The sequence below is a fragment of the Chamaea fasciata genome, unplaced genomic scaffold (assembly GCF_029207755.1).
Source record: "Chamaea fasciata isolate MVZ Bird 193981 ecotype frontalis unplaced genomic scaffold, bChaFas1.0.hap1 SCAF_32, whole genome shotgun sequence".
NCBI lineage: Eukaryota > Metazoa > Chordata > Aves > Passeriformes > Sylviidae > Chamaea > Chamaea fasciata.
Window position 1 is genome coordinate 3,391,389 of NW_027094117.1, and position 23,289 is coordinate 3,414,677.

The 23,289-nt window shown below is 53.4% G+C and overlaps 1 protein-coding gene and 1 pseudogene across 1 annotated transcript; one reads left to right on the forward strand and one right to left on the reverse strand.

The window, feature by feature from the left end:
* Nucleotides 1-505: 505 nt before the first annotated feature.
* On the forward strand, nucleotides 506-17,405 carry LOC136303359 (zinc finger protein 850-like; annotated as a pseudogene).
* A 2,080-nt stretch (nucleotides 17,406-19,485) lies between these two features.
* On the reverse strand, nucleotides 19,486-21,490 carry LOC136303358 (zinc finger protein 256-like). Its single transcript, XM_066207052.1, has 3 exons — nucleotides 20,863-21,490; nucleotides 20,377-20,442; nucleotides 19,486-19,905 (listed from the first exon to the last, which is right to left on the reverse strand). Exons 2-3 carry the CDS (start codon nucleotides 20,383-20,385, stop codon nucleotides 19,558-19,560), a joined length of 357 nt encoding a protein of 118 aa, XP_066063149.1. The 5' UTR covers nucleotides 20,386-20,442; nucleotides 20,863-21,490; the 3' UTR covers nucleotides 19,486-19,557.
* Between the last annotated feature and the right edge of the window lie 1,799 nt (nucleotides 21,491-23,289).

Below are 23,289 nucleotides of genomic sequence, written 5' to 3' on the forward strand. Positions count from 1 at the left end.
ATCTGTTTGTAAAGACACTTTCCTCTTCTCCCTTTCATGGGGGTTCCCCGTTTGCGGGACATCCCCCCTGGAGCAGGGTGTCCCCCGTTGCTGCAGCCCCACCCCTCGGGCAGGCTCAGCCAATGGGAGCGCGCGGCGCTGATGACTCACCAGTTGCCAGGCAGACCCGCAGGTCCCAGCGGTGCCCCCCTGGACGCCACGTGCGCCCCGCCCTCGGCCCCAGCGCCCCCGCGAGGGGAATTTGGGGAGGTGGGAGGGGGGAGGTTTTGCGAGGGGCTGAATCTTTATATTGTAGAAAAGTTTTTGTCTGAGTCTCGATGTGTGGGGAGTTTTTGATCTGTGTCGATGTTTGGAGGACTTCTAGGCTGAATCTTGGTGTTTTGGAGGTTTTCACAGACACAAGATGCCCGCTGACTTTTTGAGAATAACTTGGGCAAGGAGGAACCCCCAGCCTAAGGTGCTCTCCTCTTGTTTTCTCCCTAAACCAGGATTTGTCATTCCCAAGGAGTGCCCAGATGGAGAAGGAGGAAAAGCCCCGGACATCCCGCAGGAGGAGGGGCTGCAAACCCAGCCCAGGGAGCTGCGAGGAGGAAAGACCTGCCCTGTGCCAGGAGGGCGGCCGGAGATCCAGCCGGAGCTCAGAACTGGTGGAGAAGCCTCATGGAGGGGAGAAGCCCCACAAGTGCCTGGAATGTGGGAAGGGTTTCAGCTACAGCTGCCACCTGCTCCGGCACCAGAGGATCCACAGTGGGGAACAGCCCTACGAGTGTGGGGAATGTGGGAAGAGCTTCAGCCACAGCAGTAACCTGAGGAGACATGAGAGGATCCACACTGGGGAAAAACCCTACAAGTGTGGGGAGTGTGGGAACAGCTACAGGAACAGCTCCGCCCTGTGGAAACACCAGATGATCCACACTGGGGAAAAACCCTACGAGTGTGGGGAATGTGGGAACAGCTTCAGAGAGAGCTCTACCCTGTGGAAACACCAGATGATCCACAGTGGGGAAAAACCATACGTGTGTGGGGAATGTGGGAGGAGCTTCAGAGACAGCTCCAGTCTCGTCCGGCACCGAGTGATCCACACGGGGGAAGGGCCCTACACCTGCTTGGAATGTGGGAAGTGCTTTGGATTGTGCTCCGACCTGAGAAAACACCAGCGCATCCACACCGGGGAGAGGCCCTACGAGTGTCCTGAGTGTGGGAAGAGGTTTGCAAGGAGCTCCAATCTCCTCTTACATCAGCACATTCACACGGAGGAGAGGCCCTTCCGCTGCCCCGACTGCGGGAAGGGTTTCAAGCAAAACTCCACCCTCACTGTCCACCGGCGCATCCACACTGGGGAGAGGCCCTACGAGTGTCCTGAGTGTGGGAAGAGCTTCTCCAGTAGCTCTATCTTGACCAGACACCAACGGAGGCAGCACTAAGGGAAGCCCTGCGAGTGCCCCAAGTGCGGGAAGAGCTTCGTGCGCTGCTCCAGCTCCATCTCCCATGGGAGGATCGGCGTTGGATGATCCCCAGTGACCCCCGTTGGGCAGAGCCCTGGTGATCCGTGGTCCTGGTGATCCATGTTGGGAAGACACCTGGCTGTGGGGGATCCACATCTTCCTGTCTCCCCGTGGGCACCTGGATGAACACAGGGGCAGAAACATCCCTTGTGACGCAGACTGACATTGGGAATTCCTTGGGGAGAGTGGATTTGTTGACTTTCAACCCCAGAAATTTTTTTTTTCGTTCAGTCCTATCTTTTGGTGGCATCAAGGAATACTGGATGGTCTTCGAGATCTTTTCCAACCTCAGGGATTCCACACGATTTTGATTTCCTATTGCCCGAGGGCATCTTGTGCAGCCACATGGTGATGATCTGGGGCCAAGACCAAGATTTTGGAGGCAGTGGGGTGGGAACCCCTCCATAAAAGGTTCTTCCCTCCCACCCAAGAATGTGGATCCTCAGCCAGCATGGACAGGGAAATCCTTTTCTTTTGGCCTTGATTTGCTTTTCATTTCTCTTCATCCATTTAAAATATCCAACGCTGGGGTAAAAATAGAGTCATTGAACTGAGACGTGGTTGGGATGATGGGAGGACATAGACATGGTGGGACCTCTGCCTGAGAGCCCATTAATTTTCTAAATTATAACAGTTTGGAGGGAGGGGGTTTGAATTCTCCATTCCAAGGGAGGCTCCGGCTTTCCCTGGCAGACACCTGTCTTTCAAACTAAGACAACGCCATTGTCTGAGTTAGCTATAATGTAAAAGTCAGTAATAATAGTTATAATATAGAAGCATTTCAGCACTGCGCAGTCTCTATTTTAATATTTCGCTAAGGCCTATGATATAATATTGATTTATCATGGTGCCATTTCTGTTGGCTTTACTGCACATACATAAACTGATTATATTACACCAAAAACCAGCTGAATTATAAATGGCACCGTATCAAAATCGTTTCAATCAATAACAACGGGCAAAAGCATGAATGCAAAAGCCAATATTTTATTGTCATTTATATTGTCATTTATGTTGTCATTTATAACCCGGGTCTGCTGCCTCTTCTGCAAGGCACCGAGGGGGCTAATTCACCCTCTGGCCCTGCGTCCCTGCATGTCCCAAAGTGTCCCTGAGCATCCCTGACTGTCCCCAACTGTCCCCATTGACGTCACCTTAAGAATTCCCATCAGGATTTGGGACAGTTTCAATGAAAATTCCAGGAAAATTCCCCAAATTTGTTTAAAACAGCGTACGGGGATGGGGGAGGGGACAAGTGCCACCAGCAATGTCCCCGATGGCATCACCACCCCTATGACAGGACATTGCTGTGCCCGTAGCAGCTTTGAGATGTCCTCGATGGCTCTTTGGCACTGCTCGGCCACAGGGGCCATCCTGTGTCAAGCTTTTGGGGTGTCCTCACTGAAATCAATGGTGATGGGCAGTTGTAAAAGCAAAGTCCTTTATTGCATAGCTAAATCAGCCTCATGGAGGCAGAGGCTGTCACAGCTCAAGCCAGTGAAGTCCCCGTGTCCCCAGCAGGAGCGGTGGCATCATATCAGCAGCAGTGTGCAGGAAGCCTTCTAACAGAAAGTTTCATAAAGAACATGAAGTTTCATAACATAAAGAACAAAGTTTCTGATACATTCTCACATGAGGCCAGCGTGTAATGAGCCCCATGAAGATGCATCAAGCCTGAGGGTTGGCCTGCAACCTCCCAGAGTGGCTTCATAACATTTGCCAGATGTCTCTTCAAATGTGTTTTGTAATGCAAAGGTTTTAACAAAGAAAGGTTTTAATGAAAGATAAAACATTTTACAAATAATAAAATGACTAACTATACGGAAACAAAAGGCGAGCACAGGTGTCAGAGAAGCCTCTGACCCCTGGCCAGGACACATTAAAAAGCGCCTGAGCACCTCTGAGCTCATTCTCAAGTATAGGATGATTAAGGAGGGACAATTTGCCTTGCTGCCAATAGCAGCAGCCACAGGTCCTGAGAAACATCTCCAAAGCCCAACCAGTGCCCCTGTGCTGGCACTGGGCTGATGTCCATGAGAAGGGCACACAACTTTCCAGCTTGGCTTCCTTCTAAGTTCAAAGGTAAACTGAAACTTTTTTCCTTAAATAGAATCATTTGCTTGGGTGTGGAAATGCATTCCCACAAGTTTCTGAGTCCTAAGCAGAAGCAGCAACAGCAGCAGCGGCAGCACTTGTAGTCTGTGTCCCCTGAGTCTTATCAGTGTGCATATATTTATATATACATATATATATCTACTGTGTTATCAGTAGCAGCCGCAGAAACAACAACAGTGGCATTTGTGATTGGTCTTCCCTGAGCTTTAAAGCAGCGCATTTTATTCTATTGGTTTCTACCAATCAGGTAGAAACACGAGTCCAGTATTGCCTTGTTGGGCCTGGCCTAAGCTAAGATTGATGTGCGACAATATTTGCAATTTCTTACACAAATTCTACACATGTAGCTCTGTCTGTTCTATCTAGGCATGTTTCAGCAAGGCTACATTATTTTTGTTATGATTAGAATTCAACTAACTTTGCAAAAGGCAATGTCATTTGAACTTTAAACTAGACTTTAGGTCTCTTTCTTGCTAACTGATTTCGTCTCTTATTTGCTAAGGCACTTAAGAACCCTCTATTTATTTAAAACTAAACTTGAATTTGTACCTCATGTCTGTGTGGACTGATGTGTGACTGAACTAAAGAAGTATGATTACACCAATTAATCTCATTTTTCTATACAAAGTGGTAAGGACAAACATCCTTAACCAAAAATTGATCTTTCCCTGTATAGTTTAATTTGGCATGAAAAAATCATGTTTACAGAACCAAAAGTCTTCCGTACTTCAGGTTCACGAGATGCCGTGGGAAGGTGAGGAACCCACCAGTTCCATGCATCTACTGGGGACCAAAAATCCCATGTGGATGATCCTGCAATTGTACCTTGAATGGCTCTGTCAGTTTTCTCTGGAGCTGGCCAAGCATCCACTGGCACACCAACCAGACAGGTGGGAAATGGCTTTTCTGGGTTGTATTATACAGACATACGGTATCTAAACCTGATGCACTGGCTAAAGTCACCCAGACATTTGTTTTAGGTTGACTGAGTGGCAAATTTGCATCATTAAAAGCAAGTAAATTACTAAAAGCAAGTAAATTACTAAAAGCAAGCACGCAAAAAAAACGTAACATTTGATTGAACCCCAGATTTCCCTTAAACTATTCTCTAACAAAGGGATTCTACAACACCACTGCTCCCCAAGTGTTGGTCTTTGGTTGATCGACAGGTAAGGTTGCATTGATGAAGGCAAACAAAATAAGATATAAACACGATCCCTGATTTAACTTAATGCTTTTTGATTTAAGGCACTTCCTTTTTCATTTTTAATTTCCAGGCACATCTTTCAGCACGTTCCCTTTTTTGGTTCATCCACAAATTTCACCTGGGACCGGCCAGATATAAGGCACTGAATTATTTTGTTTGCATTCAACTCTCCAAATTTGAATCTCTTTTGATTCTCTCAAAAATTCCCTCCTCCATTCCTCCCAAAGAATGGGAAGATGGGGGCTGCTTTCTTCACCGTGACCCACTGCACCTGAAAATCCAACGGCCTTGTGCTTTGTTTGGGATTCTAGATCACACCACGATGTTCACCACGCTTGTGCCAACAGAGCTCTACGATACCAACGATTCCCACACCTTTTACACTAACACAAACCCCAGGGTTGACAGTTCTTGCACGTGGGACAGAAGATGTCTGCCATCAGCTACAGTCTCCGTGCAGCTCACGTCTGCGTGCTGCTTCTCTGCTCTTGGAGCTGTCAGCGTGTTCCTGTGCTTGATTTGGCTTCCCGTTCTCCGCTGGAATCCACCTGGGCCCTGGACCTGCACAAACACAACTACTTCTTCACCTTCAATTCATGTGTTTGGGTGGTTTCTTTGATTGGGTAATAAAGCCCACATTGTGGACCATGGGGTCATTGAGTCAAAAATAGAAATAATTTGAGTGTCATTTTCTCATTGGATGATTTGTCCTTGAAAAAAGCGGGTAGGGATAGACAGAGACTCACCATTCTGTGCTTAGCTAGTTAGTGTACAGAACTCACGGCTTGTGAGGCTGTAATGCAGATAAGAATGAATAAAATCCTGAGCCCGAACACCAAAACTGCGTCTCCCGTGCTCCAATCCTGGCGCTGGCAGAGGCTGAAAAGAAGCCGGCACCTCGACACGGCTGCTCCCCGCGGCAGGCTCACGCCGATGGTGGGGGTGCTGAAAGCCTCTTTGGCCGCGCTCCGGGGCCACCCGCCCCCATGGCTGGTGACTCCTGCTCTGGGGGGTCACAGGGACCCCCGCCGGCGGCACCCCGGGGCCGCGCACCTCCGGGGCCGGCCGCAGCCGCGGCACCTCCGCCGCCGGTGTTCCGGGGCCGCCCGACCCTGCAGCGGGCACGGCGGCCAGAGATGGCGCTGTAGATGGAGGCTGAGTCTCGGTGGTTACAAAATGGCGCCGGCAGCAGTGCGCATGCTCCTTTCGGAGCGCCGCCATCTTGTTGTACGGAAACAAACAGGGAGCGGCCATTTCGTTGTACGGAAGGTCTTTGCAGGGAGCCGCCATTTTTCTGTGCGGGCGGCTGTGCCGCACATGCGCAGTAGCGCTGCAGGAAAGTTTCAAAATTCCCGTGGTGTTCAAACCCGTTTCGTTCAGGAGGGCTGCTGTTCGGAGTGGGCAGCCCGCTGTCAGCACCGGGGCGGGGGGGGGTGTCCCTACGAGCCCAGGTAAGTCACCAGCAGTATGGAAGGGGCCCCTCACGGGTTCACTGGGACCGGCCATGAGGCCATTCTCGGGCTTGGCGGCGTCGGAGCCGGCTGCAGGTCCTTTGCATCTCTGCTGTAAAACCATCCAGTGGTACCTTTGCAGTGGTTCTCCTCTACTGATGGCTGGAACCAAAAAGGCAAATCAAGAAGCATCCCCTGGATGCAGTGGAATGGTGAAAAAACAATCTGTGAAGTCAATGACAACAGGAAGCCAGTCTCTTGGAATCACTGAAAGAGAAGGAAATCCAGGTTGTAAATGCATCATGTCTTCTATCAGTTCATTCCTCAAGTCATGAAGCAATCTCCAGGAATCAGAGAAGTCTTCTTGTGAATGACAAACACTGGGGAATTCCAGGGACTATTTGTGGGCTTGATGTGGGCTTTTTGTAGCTATTCGCCTCCTAATTTTTTGAGCGCATTCAATTTTTTCTGCTCAAGAGGCCACAGATCTATCCAAACAGGCGGATTGGTTTTCCACGATAACGGAATAACGGTAACTTAATGATGAGTGGCAGGCATAGCTGTGGTTTCCATTAAGAATCCACTTCCATCTTTGTTCTCCACTGGGACAACACATCTCTCCCCCATAGTGTAACGGGCTTCTTCACCACGTAGGGATGGGTGGTCGCTGTCTTTCCTGTGGGACCTGTGACAGTAATCATGAAGTCACTTTGCATACACACTGTAGCTCCTCCAATCCCTGTGAGACCACTCCTAGGTGTCACCAGATTCCAATTGCTCGGCCAAAATTCATGAGAAATCACAGTGACGTGTGCCCCTGTGTCCAGTGTGCCTGTAATCTCAACTGTTTTACTCAGGTGTCTCAGACTGCACGTCAGTTCTGGCCATTCATTGGTGGTATGTTTTACCCAACGGTCATTAGGCGCCGGGCTAAAGCTCTCAAAAGGCATTTCTCGGTATCCAGCTCACTTATTTGTATTCATTGGCAATGCAATAGCAAAAGCTGTTGGTGGTTTTGGTAGAATTAGCACTGGAGCCTTATGAAAAAGAGCTAAACCCCTCAGCTCTTCATTACAATTTACTGAAACAACAGCAGGAATAACTGAAAGTCCAGAAAGTCCATTACCGGCCTTGGCTATAACTAGAAAGTCTTGTCTTTGTTGTGAAGTACCAGTGCCCTCAGTCTTGTTCAGGTGTCCCCAGTTCCATCCCAGTTTCCCTGTCCCAGTGCCACTAGCCCAGTGTCCCCCAGGGCTGCCTCAGTGTCACCACCCCAGTGTCACCAGTTCCACCCCAGTGTCACCAGTTCCATCCCAGTGCTCCCAGAGCCAGCCCAGTGCCATCACCCCATTGTCCCCATACCAGTGTCACTGTCCCAGTGTCCCCAGTCCCATCCCAGTGTTTTCAGCCCTGTCCCAGCATCCCTGTCCTGGTGCCCCCCAGTCCCATCCCAGTGTCCCCCATCCTGTCCCAGTGTTCCCAGTTGTGCCCCAGTATACCAAGTCCCATCCCAGTGTCACCAGTCTTTTGATGGTTTGGGGGGGTCCCAGGTGGGGTTTGCGGTTTCCTGGGGGGATTTGGGGGATCCCAGGTGAGAATTCCAAAGGATTCGGGGTTTCCCACTTGAGAATGCAGGCCAGGGGCGTGGGGAACCGAGGGGGGAGGGGCTGGGGGCGTTTTGGGGGGGATCAATCAATGGGGGGGCCCAGAGGGTGCCGAAGGGGGGGATGTGGTGAGTGGGGGGGGTTCCATGGACTGGGGGGGTCCTGGTGAGTCGGGGAAGGGCGGTGAGGGGGGGGTCCTGGCGCACTGGGGGGGGCTCATGGATCGGGGGGTCCCAGCGCTTTGGGGGTGTCGGTGAAGGTGGGGCAGAGAATGGGGAGGGGGTATCGGTGCGTGGCGGGCCCGGTAAATTGAAGAGGGGGGGCTGGTGATAACGGGGGGACCCGGCTGATAACGGGGGTTGGGGGAACAGGACCGAGTCTCAAGGGACCCCCCGGTGCTGGGGACCCCCCTGTGCCCCCCAGTCCCGCCCGGGCCCCCCCAGTCCCGGCGCTGTTCCCGGGGGGTGAAAGGGAAGGGGCCGAACCCCCGGCATGGGTGGGGGGCCCCGCCTCACTTGGCTTTGGTTTGTTCTTCCCGACTCTGGGGAAAAACCACTTTGGGAGTTTTCTGCCAGAAATCTCCCCCCTCCTCCACTCAGCCCAAGGGCCTTGGGGGTTTTCCCTTTTGGGGAGAAATCAAAGCCGTGCGCTGATGCTCCTAATTATGGCCAGGAGAAGTGACGGCTTTCCTCGGAGCCGGTGCCGGCGAACACGCCGGCCTGGGAAAGGCGGGCCGGGAGGTGCGGAGAAGTTTGTTTGTGTTTCCAGCTCAATCCCGACTCGGGCCCGGGCCTGTCCCAGCGCTGTTCCTCATCTGCGGCTTTCCCCTCACACAGCCCGGGGGCGGGGCCTGAGAGCGCGGGGCGGGGGTGGGCCGTGTGCAGAGCCCGCCCCTGCCTCGCTGCCATTGGCGAATTGTGGCCTCACTCCAGAATCTCGCGCGCCGATTGGGCCGAGCGGGGCCAAGCCCGGCCCCGGGGCCGCCCCCCGGGCGGGCGTGGCTCGGCAGAGGCGCCATTGGCGGAGCGTGTGTGCGGGCCCGGGAGCGGCGGCAGCGGCCGGAGCCCGGTGAGGCGGCGGCGGAGCTCGGAGGCGGCCCCAGCGCGGGTGGGAGCCGCGCTCGGTTCTGCCGGGGCTCGGGGCCGGCTGCGGGCGGAGGGGGCGGCAGGGGGCTCTGGCGGGTTCCTTGTGCCGTGTCGGCGCCGTGTTCCCCGTGGCCTGAGGGCGCTGCGGGAGCGGCTGCCCGCGGTCTCCTTCCCGCCGCTGCCTCGGCAGGAGCCGGTGCCGGAGCAGCGCTGCCTCGTCCCGCTTCCTGCGGGGAGGACGGAGGTGGCCGCCCTGTCCCCGGGGCTGTGCGGGAAAATTCCCGTGGCCAGAGCTTTGTGTCCCCAGAGGAGACCGAGGAGTCCTGTAAAAGTGACTTTATTCCTGAACAAAGGGAGAGGCCGTGCGGCGTTTGCCGTGGGGTCTCTCCAGTTGTTGTCGTACGCGGTCTCCTTTTTATCCTGATTTTTCCCTTCTGCATCTCCCTGTCCCTTTGCCCAGTGGCGAAGGTCCTTGGGAAGTTCCGACTTCCCGATCCGCCTTCTGCATGTACTCGTTAATATGCCCCCCCTTTTGTATGACATCCGATATTCATGGCTCTGTTCCGTCTTTTTTCTTCTTTTTGATGTTCAGGAATTTTGCAGGACCTTGGCTGAGCAGCAGTCCATGTCAATGAGTAACGTTTTCTGAAACTGATGGTTTTTCTCATTCCTTCCTTTCTCCAAGTCCCTGTCCCTATGTCCAAGCAGATTCACTGATTCACTCTGTTTTTTCTTGCTGGGTCCTCTTTGACTTTGGGATTATTGTCAGTGCCCTCATTCCCTGTCCTTTTGTAGCCGTGTGTGGATCAGGAGGCCTGGCTGCCACCTGCATCCCCTTGCTCAGCTGCTGAATGAGCTGCCCTCAGCGAGGTGTGTGCACGGTCCAAAGATGAGAGTTGCTGGAGCACAACAGAGGAGAAAGAGCCTTCGTTTAACCCATGGTGTGCCAGGGAACCACGAAACCATGTCCCATTCCCATCCTTTCCACGTTTGGACCAGCACATGATCTGCTTTCTTATTTCCTTTGTTATCTGTTTCACCACTTCTCTGTTGTCATCTATTTGCCAACAGCATCTTGAGTCATTTAATTTTCCACCCTGTCCTCCTCCTTCTGCTTATAGATAATCTGATCCCATCCCCCGGTGAAATGTTGCATTCTTCGTTTGAGTGGATTGGTGGGCCAGACTGAGGAGCTGGATCTGTCTGGTTGGTTATTATTTTGTGGACGTCTTGTAATCTAATTCTGCCATTGAAATGATCAGTGGGTTCTCTGGCTCCTGATCTGAATTGGTTCGGGTTCCCTGGGGCTGGTCCCTGGTGTTGCAGGATTTGTTCTGATGGCCGTTCATCTTTTCCCATTTTTGGGTGCTCCCTCCAGCCAGGGCTGCATCAATTGATCTCTTTTCTCTAATTAAATCATTGAATACTTGGATTCCCAAGTGATTTCTCTGAACCTGTGGTAGCACAAACACCCCAGTGGTCTAATGCTCCCTGTGTGACACAGACAGTGAGAGCACATGTTGGAGTGGGGAGAGGGATGATTCCCCCCACTTATTTGTGTGAAGTTTTCACAACATTCTCCATTTGCTGTTTCCCTTTGCAGCTGAAGCAATTTGTGTTGCAGAGTCAGATCTCCTCACTGTGGGCTCTGCCTTTGGCTGTGCCAATTCCATCTGTGCCAGCAGGCAGAGCTTGAGGTGAGGGACAGAGGGAATGAGCCCAATTCCTCCCCCGGGCAAGTAGAGCCTGGTGCATTGTCCACACTTTTCCCCAGCAGTGTTAATTTGCATTTCTAAAGCTCCTCTCCTGGCTGCCTGGAAGGAAGCTTCTCTTCCAGAGCAGCCATGGAATAACTCTGATGTGGTTCCCTACAATCTACTTTTGTTTTAACTGTGAATTTAACTGTTTAATTCTTTTCACTGTTTACTGTTAAAGGGTCGCTTTTAAAGCTCTTCTGGTTTTGTAAAATGCAACCTAACGGTGAACATCGAAAAACCCATACCAAAATTTTGCCATCACTAAGTGCCTTCCACAAACATACACAAAAACAATCCGAAGCCATCAAGTTTTTTCTGCTTCTTCTCCTAGGACTAAAAATTGTTTCTCACACCCCTGGTCCAAACATTACTGACAATTTAAAAGTAGGATTATTATGAGAGATTATTCTGATGGTGTAATCGTTTCACTGAAACTGTGAGAAAAACAGTAATTCTCCAATAATACTTTTAGTGTTAGAGAGTCAAGGCATTACTTGCTTTTGGCCAGGATGTGCAACAGAAACCTTTTCATCTACACGTAGCCTGGGTGTGCAGCGAAAATCATTCCATGACACATGAGTTTTATTGGTTTTTTCCTAAACTTTCTACAGTCTGACCCACAGATCCAGCAGAGGATCTGTGGGCAGGCACAGGGGCTTCCCCCGCTGTGGAGCCCTGGCTGCTGCTCCGGTGCCTTCAGTGCGGGGTCAGTCGTGGCCTGTTTAACATCCACAGACAATTCCAATTCCTTTTGGGAGTCTGGGAGAGCCATGGCTGGGGCATCGATCATTTTCATTTTTTCATTTTCTCATGTTTTGTTCTCTTTCTCATGTCCATACCATAACATTGAGGCTGTCTGGGGTTAAAATGTCACACAATGTTCTGGGTAGAACAGAGAATCCTCAATCCAGTCCTGCAATTCCCCATTAATCCTCAGAATTGTTGCAGCTCCTTTTTATCCTGGGTAACGTTACTTCTGAGATTCCCTGGACTTTCTGTGGGTCAATTCATTACAAACCTTCAGTCAAATAATGCCCCAAATATTTAACTTCTTTCTCCACCTTTTGCACTTTTTTTTTTTTTCACATACTCGAAGTTTCTTTTTAGCCTGAAAATGGAGCCATTCCACAGAGGCTTCTTCTACCGCTTCTTGTCCTCCTGACTGGAGCAAGTCATCCTCATCCTGCATTACCCCAGTCTCTTGGGGTGAGGTAAATTCTTTTGATATTTCCTGCAAGGCTTGCCCGAATAAGGCTGGTGCTTCTGTGCATCCCTGCAGAAGGACCGTCCATGTCTTTCCCATTTTCCCTTCTCCCTCTTGTTCCCGCTCAAAGGCCAAATCCTGTTCACCACCCTGTGTCAGTGGGCATCCCCAGAAATCATCTTTGACATCAAGTCCTGAATGGCAGCAGTGTGAGGAGGGAACCTTGTTCCAGCTGGTGTAAGGATCTGAGACTGTGAGGTGCCTGGGTTTGATCACCTCATTTCTTCTTCTTAGGTCCTGCACGATTCTGTGGATTCCATCTGATTTCTTGGTTGGCAGCATAGGAGGAGCATTATAGGGAGAGATGCCTGGCTCCCAAAGCCCTGCCTTGAACAGGGGCTCAGTAACAGGCTGTAAGCCCTTCCTTCCCTCCCTTGGAACAGGGGATTGCTTTTAGACACCACTTGTCCTGGTTGCTTCAGAGTCATTTGGAGAGGCTGGGTATCTGATTTTCCCTCTTTCCCTGGGGCTGCCCACACTTGTGGGTTCACTTCAGCACAGGCCTTGCCAGACATTTGACACAAAGGTACCACAGAACTGGCCTCTGTATCATCTTTTACAGCATTAATTTGCATTCCCAATTTAGCCATCAAATGCCTTCCCAGTAAATTACAATCACGTTTAGGAACAAGTAAAAATTCCTGCATTTCAAACCCATCCCCCACATTTGCCGATAGTGATTGACTAAAACACATCTGCTCACCTTTCCCACTTGTCCCCAGAATAATCAAAGACATTTTTGGGATTTTCCCCCCTTAGGTCTAAGATCCAGAGTGGATGGAGAGGCCCCTGTGTGTATGAGGAAAGGCCTCGTGTGGATGCAGCCCCAGCCTGAATGTTGTCAAGGGCTGCAGTGTGGTGGGTCCCTGGTGGAATGGGAGCTCTGGCAGCCCCGGGAATCCATGTCCATGCAGGGCTGGACTTGCTCCTGCTGAGGGTGCTGCCGTGTGTGCCTGCAGTGTCCTTGTGGCCTGCAGATGGAACCCTGCTTCCTTGCCAGGGGCTGTTTGGGTGGGCTCTCCCCCGCCGAGGAGGGCAATGCCTGTGCCAGGTGCTTGTGGCCGAGCCCGTCCCCTCGGTGCTGGGGCCCCCTTGGGCGCTGGGGTTCATCCCTCAGGGGCTGTAGAAACTCTGCCATGGCCTTTGCCTCCAGTTTGGCCTTTTCCTCCTCCCTTCTTGCCTTCACCTGCTGTGCCTTTGTGCCCAAGTGCTCCAGGGGCTTCTTGTGCCACTCCTGAGGCCCCCCTGAGTGCCTGTGGGTGCTCCTCCTCTGACCGCTGCTGAGCTTTCTGCAGAGTCATTCCTTTCTTCAGCGACCCAAACAAAATCCTTAAAGGAGAATCTTGATCCTTCCTGGAGTAATCCACATTTCCCAGCTGTTCCTTCCTTCCTGCTGAGCCCCGGCTGCCCCACAGCTCCCCACAGGCCCCCAGCCCCTGCTCCCGGTGCCGCACCTCTGCGCCCGCTGCTGCCGCTCCCCAGCACGGAGAACCCCCCGGGATCCTGACCTCCTTGTTTTCCTCTCCTGGAAACCGGGGTTCAAAGGATCTGCAGCAGCTGGCAAATTTAGAGTCTAAAACCCTGCTGAAAAATGTCCCAATCCTCAGTATTTTTCTCTTCCTCCTCTTTTCCATCATCCTTATTTTTACCGCAGAGATTCCTCCTGCTGCTTCTAGCATTAACCATATTCCTGCACACTCCCCTTCACCCAGTGCCTTCCCAGCACACCAACGCCATCCATCCCCACTTGTCTAAATCCCTTCTGGACTTCCTTTATTGCCTTGCTGGGTGTTCATGTCCTTAATTACCTCTGGGAGTAATTAATGAGAATGTGCAGACTGCCTCAACATTCTCCCAAGGGACCCTTCAGAGATATTTCGGGATCGCCATCCCTTTTGCCAGGATGCCTTCCTGGCTTTCCCTTTTCCACCCTCCATGGATGCCCTGCCATGTTCACTCCCTGAAGATCCCAGTGTCCTCACTGATGAGATTTTCAGTGCTGTCTCCCTGCCGATTCTTCACAGACCCCCCTGATGTGTCACTGCTGATCTGTCTCCTGGACACTCTCGGGTCCCCAGACAAACCCCCGGTGCCGCCGCCACCCCAGGGAGCCGATCACCCAAACTGGGTGAGGCACCTTCAGCTCCACTCACTGCCCGCCGCCCCGGACGGTGGAAGGAATTCCAGAGGAGCCCCAAGGTGTGTGGAAAAATTGACATCACCAGGGGTTTGTGTCCACAAAGAAGACAGAGGAGTCTTGTAAAAGTAATTTCATTTATAGAAAAAGGGAGAAGCTATGGGACATTTCCCATGGGATCTCTCCAGCTGTTGGAGCACACAGTCTCCTTTCCATCCTAATTTTCCTGCCTGCATCTCCCTCTCCTTTTCCTCATTGGCTGAAGTATCGGGAGGTACAGACTTCCCAATCCACCTACTACATACCCTCCCTTAATATGCACCCCACTTCTGTATATGTAACGATGTTCATATCTCTATTAAGTCCTTGTTCTTCTTCTCAATGTTCATGGATTTAGCAGGACCTTGGCTGAGCAGCAGTCTGTGTGGTCAGTTAGTAACATTTTGTGGAAGTGATGGTTTCTTCTGTCCCTTCCTTATGTCCAAGTGCCTGGCCCTATCCCCAAGCAGATTCGCAGCATCTGTTTCTAAAGACGCTTTCCTTTCTTCCTTTCATGGGGATTCCCTGTTTACGGGTCTTCATCATTTTTGTGGGAGTGAATCTTGGTTTTTCTGAGTATTATTGGGCCTAAATGTTGGTATCTTGGTTTATTGCAAGGGCCTGCATCTTTATATTTTGGAGAAAGTTTGGTGTAAAGTACAGTATTTGTGGAGTTTTTGAGCTGTATCTTGACATTTGGAGGACTTGTGCGCTGAATCTTGGTGTTTTGGAGGTTCTTACAGGCACGAGGTAGCAATGACTTCCTGAGATGAACTTGGGCAAGGAGAAACCCCCAGCCTAAAGCACTCTCCTCTTGTTTTCTCCCCAAACCAGGATTTGTCATTCCCAAGGAGTGTCCAGATGGAGAAGGAGGAAAAGCCCCGGAGATCCCGCAGGAGGAGGGGCTGCAAACCCAGCCCAGGGAGCTGCGAGGAGGAAAGACCTCCCCTGTGCCAGGAGGGCGGCCGGAGATCCATCCGGAGCTCAGAGCTGGTGGAGAAGCCTCATGGAGGGGAGAAGCCCCACAGGTGCCTGGAATGTGGGAAGGGTTTCAGCTACAGCTGCCACCTGATCCAGCACCAGGTGATCCACAGTGGGGAACGGCCCTACGAGTGTGGGGAATGTGGGAAGAGCTTCGCCTGGAGCTCCCACCTGATCCAACACAAGAGGATCCACACCGGGGAACGGCCCTTTAAGTGTGGGGAGTGTGGGAACAGCTTCAGCTTCAGGTCCAGCCTGGTGCTACACCAGAGGATCCACACCGGGGAACGGCCCTACAAGTGTGGGGAATGTGGGAAAAGCTTCAGCCGGAAGGGCCACCTGGTGAAACACCAGATGATCCACGCCAGAGAACGGCCCTGTGAATGTGGGGAATGTGGGATGAGCTTCGGCCAGAAGGGCAGTCTTATGCAGCACCAGAGGCTCCACACTGGGGAACGGCCCTATGAATGTGTGGAATGTGGGAAGAGCTTCAGGTACAGCTCCGGCCTGAGGAAACACCAGAGGATCCACACGGGGGAAAAGCCCTATGAGTGTGGGGAATGTGGGAAGAGCTTCATCCAGAGATTCCAGCTGAGGGAACACCAGAGGATCCATACTGGGGAAAAGCCCTACAAGTGTGGGGAATGTGGGAAGAGCTTCAGAGGAAGCTATGACCTGATCCGGCACCAGGTGATCCACACGGGGGAAGGGCCCTACACCTGCTTGGAATGTGGGAAGAGCTTTGGATGGAGCTCAAACCTGATGTACCACCAGCACATCCACACTGGGGAGAGGCCCTATGAGTGTCCTGAGTGTGGGAAGAGGTTTGTAAGGAGCTCCGAACTCCTCCAACATCAGCGGATTCACACGGATGAGAGGCCATTCCGCTGCCCCGACTGCGGGAAGGGCTTCAAGTACAACTCCACCCTCATCAGGCACCGGCGCATCCACACCGGGGAGAGGCCCTACGAGTGTCCTGAGTGTGGGAAGAGCTTCTCAGACAGATCTAACATGACCAGACACCAACAGAGGCACCACTAAGGGAAGCCCTTAGAGCACACAGAGTGCGGGAAGAGCTTCGTGCCAGCTCCATTCCCCATGAGAGGATCGGCGTTGGATGATCCCCAGTGACCCCCGTTGGGCAGAGCCCTGGTGATCCGTGGTCCTGGTGATCCGTGTTGGGAAGAGATGTGGCTGAGGGGGCTCCACATCTTCCTGTCTTCCCGTGGGCACCTGGATGAACACAGGGGCAGAAACATCCCTTGCGACGCAGACTGACATTGGGAATTCCTTAGGGAGAGTGGATTTGTTGACTTTCAACCCCAGAAAATTTGTTTTTGTTCAGTCCTATCTTTTGGTGGCATCAAGGAATACTGGATGGTCTTCGAGATCTTTTCCAACCTCAGGGATTCTACACGATTTTGATTTCCTATTGCCCGAGGGCATCTTGTGCAGCCACATGGTGATGATCTGGGGCCAAGACCAAGATTTTGGAGACAGTGGGGTGGAAATCCCTCCAAAAATGGTTCTTCCCTCCGACCCAAGCACGTGGATCCTCAGCCGGCATGGACAGGGAAATCGTTTTCTTTTGGCCTTGATTTGCTTTTCATTTCTCTTCATGCCTTTTAAATGTCCAACACTGGGGTAAAAATAAAGACGTTGAACTAAGACATGGTTGGGATGATGGGAGGACATAGACATGGTGAGACAGAGACATGGAGAATGGCATGGGCGCACATGGACATTTGAGTGGGATGTGGCCATTCATGGGGACACGGGGGGAACACGGGCACAGATAAGGACGTGGGGGACAATGACAGGGATGGAAACATGGTGGGGAGACAGTCGTGGGTGAGGACATGGTGGGACATGGCCAGTGACATGTGGGGACATGGCCATGGCTGGTGCCATGGGGGGAACTTGCAGGGGCTGTGGGGGATGCTGGGTTTGAGGGAGTTGAGGGTTCCTGGGAGGGCCTTGGGGCTTGCTGAGGGCTTTGGGGACCCCAGGCCCAGCGGCTCCGGCTGCGTTGGGAGACCCTGGCGGAGGTTCTGGGGCAGCTGCTCCAGCTGCTCCCTGGGACTGGGGCGAACTGGGAAGCTTTATTGGGAGCACTGAGATCGTCTTGGGTGGGGACCAGAGTGACAGCAGGGCTTGGAGGGACACATGATCCCCCCAAATCAGCGCGGGGCGGAGCAGGGGGGCCCGGCCGGGCCCGAGGCCACGGGGAGGGGCAGCGGCCGCCGGCGGCTCAGGAGCTCTGTGGGCAGAGAAAAGGGGGTGACATCGGGCTGGGGGCCCCGGGGGGAGCACACACGCTGCGGGGGAGGGTGGACACGACCCCAAGGAGCCCCCCTCACCTTCTGGCGCAGGTAGAAGCCCAGCCCCAGTGCCGGGAAGACCAAGCCCAACCCGAAGGCCCCGATCCCCGTCAGCACCTTGCTGTGGGCAGCGTCCGGTGGCATCTCTGGGGGCCCGCAGGGTCAGCCCGGGCTGCAGCCCCAGGGCTCTGCGGGGCGGGGCTGGGGCTGTCGGGGGCACCGTGGCCAAAGCCTCCCGGGGCTCTGGGCACGGCACGGGCTACAAGGCCACAAGGCCGGGGCTGCTCCGGGCGCTTCCAGTCTGTCCCTCTGCTGTTGGGGGCCGGGTGTGGCCCTTTGTGACACGGGCGGTGTCAGCGCCCTCGGTGATGCAGGACATGGTGGTGCTGTCATGAATGAGTGTTTGAGATTGCTTAAAAATCAGTGGCAGGGGCATGAACAAAAGTCAGATTTAATATGAAGGGACAGAGCACAACAAGTTGGTTGGGAAGATTCACTCTGCTGCCTACAGCACAGCTAAGGCACAACAAGGGAAAACAAGCAAAAACAAAACCAAATCCAGGCAACCAAACCAGAAATGAACTGAGAACTCTCTAGGGGGTGTGGATGGGTGTGTGTTGTGTTTGGGTGAATGGGACAAAAGACAAGGCAGCCAAGGATTGAAAGGATCACAGCCCAAATGCTTAACAACACTGAGCAGCATTTTGACTTCTACCTTAATTTGTAACCTAACTTATACCTTAGGCCTAGCAATTCATTGAGGAACAACACTGAACTTATACCTCACTTAACTTATAGCTTAACCTTAATTCAACAGAGGAATAACACTTAATAGCATTTAACCTAACTTACAGTATAACTTCCAAGTTCTACTTGGCAACTTAACAGAAAAACTACATTTAGCAACACATAACTTTGCTCAAAACTTCCATTTAACAACTTAGGAAAAAGGACAACACTTCCCTGCATTTCAGTATGTTCATAACTATAACTGAACCTTACTTACAGGCCTAACTTAGATGTCCAAGGTACTTCCACAGCTAAGAAAGCAGTATTTCTCCCAGATTTACTATAGCAAATGTGCAGGTGCACACTCACAGACAGGAACAGTCAGTGCAAGCAATGACTGTGACAAATTCCCCTCAGAGCTCAGTGAAATCCTCACTTGGGATGTTTTTGCATCTCCCGCTGGGCGAAGGATGGGGCCTTGAGGAGTGAGGGCATCGGCCCAGGACACGTCGTGTTTGAGGGATCCTCCAGGCAGAGCCAACCCGAGGGTTTGCTGGCTCTGAGAGGCCCCTCAGAGGGACATTGCTGTCACAGCCCACGGTGGCCCAGGAGAGCTCAAAGGGTCTCCTTTGGGACCACTGTTGATGGGGCCACAGGAGAGTGGGCTTCAGTCATAACAATGTTTCACCCCGGCCACAGTTTGGGTCAGCACTTTCTCGAAATGTGTGAGAACAGGAATGTTGAGCCATTCCGGCAAGAGGAATATTTTCCAAGGCTGGTCATAAGGAAAACAGGAGCCTGTTGGCAATTCCTGGTGGCGGGCAGTATTTCTGATAAGCTTGGAAAAGGCTGAGCCCAGGTGCTGTTTCCAAGGACAAGACCTAACGAGCGTTTCTCAGATCACACTGCAGCCTGGAAAGGAGGAGGGGGGAATGCAGCCCCACACTGGGATCTCAGGGGTGCCCATGGCAGGGGGCGATGCTGGCCCGATGCCAGGCACCCACCAAAGCCACTCTGTCCCTGCCCCCCACAGCTGCACAGGGGACAGAAAATGGAACTGAGGGGTCCTGGATGGGGACAAGGACAGGGAGAGATCCCTCAGCAAACTCCAGCACGGCCACAACAGACCCAGCGTGGCCACAGGGAAGGAATTTATTCCCAACCAAACCACAGCAGCAGAAGGAGAAGAGATCTCTCCAACACCTTCCCCACACCCAACACGGATCACCAGGACCATGGATCACCGGGGCTCTGCCCAACGGGGGTCACTGGGGATCATCCAACGCCGATCTTCCCATGGGGGATGGAGCTGGAGCAGCGCACGAAGCTCTTCCCGCACTCGGGGCACTCGCAGGGCTTCCCTTAGTGCTGCCTCCATTGGTGTTTGGTCAAGTTAGAGCTACTGGAGAAGCTCTTCCCACACTCGGGACACTCGTAGGGCCTCTCCCCGGTGTGGATCTTGCGCTGGTTGTTGAGGCTAGACTTGCAGCTGAAGCTCTTCCAACATTCCAAGCACTCGTAGGGCTTCTCCCCAGCCTGAGGCTTCTCCACCAGCTCTGAGCTCCAGCTGGATCTCCAGCTGCCCTCCTGGCACAGGGAGGGTCTTTCCTCCTCGCAGCTCCCTGGGCTGGGTTTGCAGCCCCTCCTCCTGCGGGATCTCCGGGGCTTTTCCACCTTCTCCATCGGGCCAAGGCTTGGGAATGAGAAATCCTGGTTTGGGGGAAAAAACAAGGGGTGAGTGCCTTGGGATGGGGGTTTCTACTGCCTAAGTCCATGTCAGGAAGTCACCAGGCATTCTGTGTCCGTCAAATTCTTCAAACTACCAAGATTCATCCCAAAACACCCTCCCAGGAGTTCCCCCTCTCTGATCTGCACACTTTGGTGTTTCGCGGGTCCCGTTCCCCAGGCCGATGGAGGTCCCGTGGTTCCTGCTGTCCCCCCTCTCTAGGATCTCGCTTAGGGATGATCCGGCGATCCCACATCCGCCCACGCTCCGCCGGCAGCGACCACCTGCACCCCTCCCCAAGAGAGAACCCCAAGCCGTCGTGGACCCCCATTATCTGCCAAGGGGCATTTGTGGTTCAGCTTTGCGGCCCTCCAAGGTCTGAATATCCACAACCCCCAGAAAAACCACCAGGAACGCCCCGGGATATTTGGGGGGAGCTTCCCGTCTCCGCTCACCTGCGGCATGTGGGGTGGAGGCAGGTGATGCTGCCGAGGCCAAAGGTGCTGCGGACACAGCGGGCGCTGGAACCGAGAATTTCCTCCTGTTCCTGTTCCGTTTCCTGCTCCTCTTCCTCTCTCCCTCTTCTTCCTCCCGCATGGCCCCGACTCCTCCTCTATCGCTCCACTGCTCCTTCCTCATCCCTCCTCCTCCACCACCCCTTCTCCCGCTCCCCCCGGGCCCAGCGCCCACCCTTTGTCCCCCTTTTTCCAACGCCGCGTCATCCGGCGGGAGGAGCCGGAATGGAGCCGGGGCAGGTCGGGCTGGGGCAGCGCTGGGCTCTGGGCCCGGCCTGGGCGCCCCCCACGCGCCCCCTCCCAAATTCCCCCGGTGGCTTACGGGGGGTCCCGGCACCTTTTGGGGTTCGCTGGATGCCCTGCTGGGGTTCAGGTGCCTCTCAAGGCCCCCCCAGGGCAGGGTGATCTCGGGTTTGGTTCTCTCACCTGAGGTTCAGGTGGTTAAAAGTCTTTTGCCTCTGAAGGTCCTGAGCCAGACATGAGAAAGAAACGGAGTCTTCAAGGCCTTGTTTTTCTTGGTTTCCCGCGTTGTTTATTATTTTGTTATCTCACAATGTTCTGTGTGCCCGGCCGAGGTCTGTTCTGCTGCTCGGACACAGGACGACTCCCCCCGCAATGAGAGGTCGCTGTTTTTTTATCCAGATAACTACGTGTATATTATTTACAATTACGTGCCAATGCCTATCACCTATACCAAATGGGTCATCTCTACTCTGACCCAATCTCCTTGAACTACTTTGTGCCACCGTCACCAGAAGATGGAGGCCAGGGGAGAAGGAAGAACTCAGGGCACCACCCTAAATCCTCCCATCTTGTTCCCCATGCACCTATATACTAAGGACCCTAAAACTACAAAATTTTCCGCCCTGTGACACACTACACTACTGTCTGTCACACCTTTGTCACTTCTAATTAATTCTTCTCTCAGTGTTAGAAGCTTTTTTCCACGGACTGAAGTCAAAGGCTGGGTCTCTCTGGGCTCTGTGCCAGGGTCTCCAACCTGCCTGGACCGGCTCCACACCCCCCGGTCCAGCAATCAAACCCTCTTGTACAGATCTCAAACCCTCTTGCTTGGGTCCCAGTCCTCTCTGCTGAGGCCTGTGACCTGCCAGGGCGTCCAGAGGGATGCCCCGGACTCCAACACCCTTCATGTGTTCCCATCCCGTTCCTAGTGTCCCCAACCTGATGTCCCCACCCTGCTCCTGGTGTCCCGATCCTGTTCCTGGTGTCCCCATTCCCCTTCCTGTGTCCCCACTCCTGTTCCTGGTGTTCCCATTGCATTCCTGGTGTCCCCAACCTGGTGTCTCCACCCTGCTCCTGGTGTCCCCATTTCCTTTCATGTGTCCCCACTCCTGTTCCTGGTGTTCCCATCCCACTTCTGGTGTCCCCAACCTGATTCTGGTGTCCCCAACCTGATTTTGGTGTCCCCACCCTGCTCCTGGTGTCCCCATCCCTGTCCCCACTGTCCCCACCATCCCCATTCCCACTCCTGACTCCCAGAGAGGAACTGCCGGACACTGGAGGAGGGAACGGGGATTTATTGCCTGTAGCACTGTGGGCTTAGATGGCGGTCGCTGCCGCCCGGTTCCCAGTAACCATCTCCTGTGGAAAAGCCACCTGGGGGGAATTCAGGCGAGGCGGTCAAGCCCACACCCCGCACACGCCACGGCTGAGCTCAGCGAGGAGAGGCCGAAGGGCCTTGGCAGGATTAATTCCGGCAAAGGTTCATTCCAGCACGCCGAAGGGAGATCGGGAACAAAGGTCGGGCCACGAGCTGTGCACAGGCCTGAACAGAGGTCAGGAACCAAGGGTTTGAGGGCACGGGGACAGGGCAAAGGGCAGGGCAAAGGGCAGAGACCTTTGGGGACAACGGGACGGTCACCAGGGGCACCATGGCCAGGGAAAGGAGAGACCGCGGGAATTGGGAGCACAGGGGAGACCAGCCTGGGGCAGGTCACACCGTGTCACAGGGCACTGCGAGGAGAAGACTTCTCTTCCAGACTCTGCGGTGTATTCCTCCAAGGCGAGGCCCGGGATTTTCCCCTGAGGGGTTCCAGGGATTCCGCAATTGCCCAAGCAGGATTTATTGCCCAAAGCAGGATAATTTCACACCAGAAATAAAGCATTGGGAACAATCGTCATTCTTGACTTTAAAACATTGGAAAATGGGAAATTGATCCGTTAGCAAGAGTTGTGGGGTGGGCGGGAGCAGCGGGGTGAGCTCTGTCGGCAGCTCTCAGTTTTCCTTGGAAGAGGGAGGGGCTGGATCCAGCTCTGTGGATCGCTCAGGCGGTGATTCCTGCCGGGATGAGAGAGGGTCACGGTGTCACCCTGTCCCTGTCCCCATCGCAAAGGATGGACCTGGCTGGAGCCCATGGAGAGCGGGAGTTGCTTCAGAATCCCACCTGATCCCACCCCAATCCTGCCTCAATCCCTCTCTGGAATTCTAATCTGATCCCACACCATCCATCCTGCTCCAATCCCGCTCCATCCTTCCCAGCTAATCCCACACTGGAATCCTGCCTTGATCCAGAATCCCACCTGATCCTGCCCCATCCCTCCTGCCCCACTCCTGCTCCATTCCATCCCACCTGATTCTTGTCTGGAATCCAGCCCTGATCCTGCTCCATCCATTCCACCTGATCCCACTCCAGAATCCAGCCCTGATCCCACTCTTCAATTCCATCTGATCCTGCTGTGATCCAGAATCCCTCCCTGATCCCATTCCATCCATCCTGCCCCAGTCTCCCTCAGGAATCCCACCCTGATCCCCTTCTGTACCTGCAGTCGAGCTGTTGGTTCCCACATGTTTTCCTGCAGAAAGAGAAGATCCATCAGATTCCAGCACAGATC